At 32.2% G+C, this 5093-nt stretch overlaps 1 protein-coding gene across 1 annotated transcript; it reads right to left on the bottom strand.

Moving 5' to 3' along the window:
- Positions 1-2465: 2465 nt before the first annotated feature.
- On the bottom strand, positions 2466-3974 carry TENT5D (terminal nucleotidyltransferase 5D). The gene has a single exon (XM_007534007.2). It carries the CDS (start codon positions 3961-3963, stop codon positions 2794-2796), a length of 1170 nt encoding a protein of 389 aa, XP_007534069.1. The 5' UTR covers positions 3964-3974; the 3' UTR covers positions 2466-2793.
- Positions 3975-5093: the final 1119 nt, after the last annotated feature.

The following is a 5093-nucleotide window of genomic DNA, read 5'->3' on the forward strand; positions in this document are numbered from 1 at the left end:
TCCAATGGAGGGATATGGAACCCTGGTGGTAGGAAATGTGTAGAATTGTACCCCTCTTATCCTATGGTTTTGTTGATTTTTTATTTTATAAATAAATTTAATACAAAAATTCTCAATGAATGAAACTGCTACTGATATATTTATAGATGAATTTTATTTTGAAAAGCATTACAGACTATTTTTCTCAATTACATACTTATCTTACTTTTTAAAAGTTAATGAAGATGAGTACTTTCAAATAGTACATCCACTGAACACAAAAATTTTCAATATTAGTCACTTTTATATTGATTATCAGTGCCTAAAATGAAGAAAAAATGTGGTTTAAGACAAAAATGTAAAAACTATTGAATTTTAATAGTTAATGTAATAGAGCCTTTCTGAGAGAATACAAACAGAAATTTAGGTACAGGGTGCTTATTCAATATCAGGCAACTAGATTTTGTGAAGTACAAGAAAAACTCTAGTCTAAAAAATGTACCTGCAATTGATACCCAATGTTTGTTAATGATATGAGTGTTAAAACAAGACTTAGTTTTAAATTTGTATAAAACAAAATAGGAAAAGACAACACCACTTATAGCGGGAGGAAACAGACTCTATAGTGATTTTTCAAAACTACCTTGCATTAAATCATGAGACCAGAATTCATGAGACACTTTTCCATTTACCACCTTACTGGGTGAAATTAAATAATACTGTTTCTGAAGGCAATTAGCCTAAACCTGGAGATATAGTCATACACCACAGAGAGTAGTTTTCTGCCTTGTAGGAGGCAAAGGACAGCCTAGCTAAATCATCATATTTACAAAAAGAAAGACACAGAAGATAAGGCTGCAGTTTTCCCTTCAGTGATACTCCCATTCAATAGGCTTAGATTACCTATAGAAAATCTGACATACCAATTCTGAATTTATATGTACTACAATGACAACATGTGTTAAAAATGCTAGGAGGATAAAAAAAAAAAAAAGAAAGATTAGGAGGAAGCATGTTACTTCAGTTCATTCTTAAAGCAGAATTTAAACCATTTGGAGAAGATAATAGGAATTTGGCTTTTTATGAATGCTTAAATTCTCAATAGGACTGGAAAAGCTAGATAAGTACATGTCAGGTGGCTTTAAATGAAATACAACTTTTCTATTTAAACTAATGTGCTCCTCTGAGAAATACTATGACTAACCACTATCGTAGTTCTTTTATTTTTGAATATGTTCCCTATGTCTTTAAAATCGATTTTGGTACTTATAATGTAGCTATACTCCTTCAGGTTTACGTAAAAGCACTAGCTAACTAAAAAACAAGTAAATTTTGGGCACAAAAATTAACCTTTTTTAGATGCTAAATTATGTGGATAGATTTTTGAGTTTTTTGATACATTATCTATAAATTATTTGTCCAAAAAAGGAGTTGAACTCATTTAATATTTTAAAGTTTCAGGCATAGGTGTGTGTGTGAGCACACACACAAAAACACATATTAATATAATTAATATTATCTAAAATGCCAATACCTAGTGATTTTGTGGTATATATCATAAATAGTGGTTATTTGAATATACCATACTTGTGTCTTTCATGTGACCAATGCTATAATACAGAGAAGACAAATTATTAAGTAAAATATGAGTAAGAGACACTCAGAATATGTCTTTGGATTTTGTTGTGATGAAAAGATTAATGATGACCAGTGATAACTGAAATGGAAAGTGAAAAGCAGAAATAAAGATAAGGAAGCTTACATATTGTTTCATCTACATTAATTCGACAGGTTTCTCTCTATCATCCCTGATAATATCACTCACAAATTACTTTTTCCACTATAGGAAAAAATATATTTTAAATTACAATGGTAAATTTCCTAGAGCTCATATGAAGAAGCAACTGAAGGACATAGTGGGAGCTGATCTTTGGTAAAAGCAAAATGAAAAGCAAATGCTTTCTTTAGTAATAAAGAAAATATTTTCTCTTACAAACACTGAATGGATCCAGATAGAATAAAGAGGCTCTCAGATAGGTTATAATAATAGCAAGTGCCATTATTTGCCATTTTGTTTTTAACAACTTAATATAGAAAAAATTTCACATTTAGAGTTGGTAATTTTCATTTGTTTCAACTTATCTTGGGGAGGGAGGAAAGTCCTATTTAACTGGTCTCCACATTAATTGTAGAGGTTTTATTCTTCAGAGCCACAAAGTAACTGATTTACTTGATAACTGACAAAACATTAAAGTCTATTATTTCGCTGCTTCTTTAAACGATTGTGGGATTCTCTATCTAAACCAATTCAATTGAAAAACAAAACAAATTATTGCAAAGTCCAAGATTTTAATGTCTTCTGAATCTATTTCTTTTAAAATTAGGTATTTCTGTTAAGAATTGAAAATTCATCAATCATAACATTTACTAGAAAATGAAATAAATATAAAAAGGCATATATTGAATATAAAAATGTTGGCACCTGTCTTTACTGTACCTATATTAAAAAATGAGCCTGCTATATCTTAAAGATGCAGTCTTCTCTAGTGTATTTGTCACAGTAAACTTAAAATTGTAAGTATTCTAAAATTTTTGAAATTCATTATAAGTGATCTGCAACATATGAAATATTGTAGATAACACCAAATAAGCTTGTCAGTTCATAGACAATATTGTACTTATTATGATGGCTTAAGCCTAACTGATGGAAAAAAGTTAGTAACTGCATAAAGTTAATCTCAATCTTAAATTATGTGGAATTTGGAAACTTGCTATTAAGTAATTAAAGCAAAGTTTCTGTTGCATGTGTGTGTTTTATACCATCCCATTTGGCACATTAAAGTGTAGTGGATGGTATGGCTGAAAAAAAATAGGTGGTGGTCCAGATGCTATATAATAAGTAGGGTACCCTCCTTCCGCTGCAAAATATGGAGCAGGCTGATAAAAACAGGTTACATGGTCTGTATTGGGTAGAATATTCTGTTCTCCGAGTACTTTTAAAGCCATAAGCGTGATCATATTGAGTGTCTGTGTTCTTTCATGACCCATAAGGCAAACGGTGCTTTCATTTACAACTCCACGCAAGGTCATTAGGTAGTCATACTTGCTCTTTTCTTCACCTATGAAATGGTTGTGAAGGTATGATTCAATCTTCTTTTGCTGTTCTACAACATCAGGAAAATCAATGAAGAATCTAGAACACATATAACGCTCCAGAGTCTTAATTTCTGCTTCACAAGCTGGCTTAAAGTCACGAACCAGTAAATTGCTGTACTTCAGAAGGCCACCACCTCTAATCTCTTCAGGATTTCTGGTAGATATAAGCTTGTATTTTAAATGCATCATTGATTCTTGGAAGTTTCCATACATGCTTTCAGCTACCACAACAGGATAAGATTCTTCAGTTAGCTTAGCATTGTCACTGTAGAAGATTAACATGGGATCCAAAACAATTTGAAAAGAATCAACACTAAATTCAAATTGCCGCCTGAGTGAATTCACAAATTTTAATTCTACATTCTTCCCAGAGTTATTTGAAAGAGAAATGAGACTCCAACGATCATGCTTATTGCAAACTTTGACCATCTTCTGCACATATGCCTCTTTCATGGTCTTGAGAGTTATCTTTTCCTTTTTCACACCCTTTGGTAAAAAGTCAAGTAGACAAACCAGAACTGTATCTTTAACAACTTGAAAGTCTTGATCATTTGGTAACTCAACTCCAAAAATAACATCCAGATCCTTATAGCTGATTCCATTGTGACTTGCAAGTATGTAACTCGCTGTGGACCCATTCAACCGGGTATCTTTAACAATAATCCCTTGCTCTATCAGTTGATCTTTCACAACATGAATGATATCTTTGGGTTTTACCTCCAATGTTGGGAAATTCCCCCTTCCATGAATTGGAATTACCTCATCTAGCACTTGGTTCAATATTATAACTTGATCCCATGTAAGATTGCTGAATCTTATTTCAGACATTATGATGTCAGTAAATCAACTAGAAAGCAAGCAAAATATTGAAAGCAAATGTTATTGTTGTTATATGAAATTGATATATGGAATTGTTATTACACCCAAATAATAAGTAAAAGTACATTTATCCTCGATATAAAATCAAATATCAGAAGTGCATAATTGATATATCTAATGATGTTTAAATCTAAAAATAAAATGAACATTACTATAATTATGACCAAATGGTTAGGTTCATCAGCACATACAGACATATATACTAAGGAATCTGGTATAGTTGTAATTACTGTTGATATAAGCCGGATGTTGTGGGCCAGAAAAATAGCTCACTTGGATAGTACACTACTTTGCCGTATGAGTGACCCAGCTCAGCTTCCACCACATTGAATAGACTTAGATGCTGTCACTCTCTGTCTCTAAATTTTTTTCTCAATACTCGTGTCTATACAATGGTGTGTGTCTTTGAGAGTATACATTTTGTTAGAGATAGTCATAATAAATATAGAGAAATCATGAATTTCAAGTGAAATCAGATAATATGTCTATGTTAGGTACAGTAGAATGAATAACAATTTTTCAAGCAACATATAGGATCTAATTCAGAAGCATCTGAGCACATATATATTCAATTTCAAACTTATTACTTCTTTCATTTTAAAAAAATGCTACTGAAAGTCACTAATGCAGTATGAAGTCCTTGAATTATTTGAGGATAAGGATAGTATTTTATTCATCGCTTCTCCCAGTAACCCCTTAAGGGATATTGGTTGAATTGAATAATGTTTCTTTGAAATGGAAAAGCTTAAGATTCATGATTTTAACATTTATTTTCTGCAGAAATACAATATATGTTCAGAAAAAAAATTTAGTTGGGGTGACAGTGCTAGAAAATTAAAATTACAGGGAGTTGGGCAGTAGCACAGCAGGTTAAGCACAGGTGGTGTAAAGCACAAGGATCCACTTAAGGATCCTGGTTCAAGCCCTCTGCTCCCAACCTTCAGGGGAGTCACTCTACAAGCAGTGAAGCAGGTCTGCAGGTGTGTATCTTTCTCCCCCCCATCTTTCCCTTCTCTCTCCATATCTCTCTGTCCTATCCAACAACAATGACATCAATAACAACAGCAATTACTTCAACA

Source organism: Erinaceus europaeus, chromosome X (genome assembly GCF_950295315.1).
Source record: "Erinaceus europaeus chromosome X, mEriEur2.1, whole genome shotgun sequence".
Lineage (NCBI taxonomy): Eukaryota > Metazoa > Chordata > Mammalia > Eulipotyphla > Erinaceidae > Erinaceus > Erinaceus europaeus.

Bases quoted from the DNA above. Each gene is read 5' to 3' on its own strand.
- TENT5D (XM_007534007.2), bottom strand. From the start codon at position 3,963: ATGTCTGAAATAAGATTCAGCAATCTTACATGGGATCAAGTTATAATA.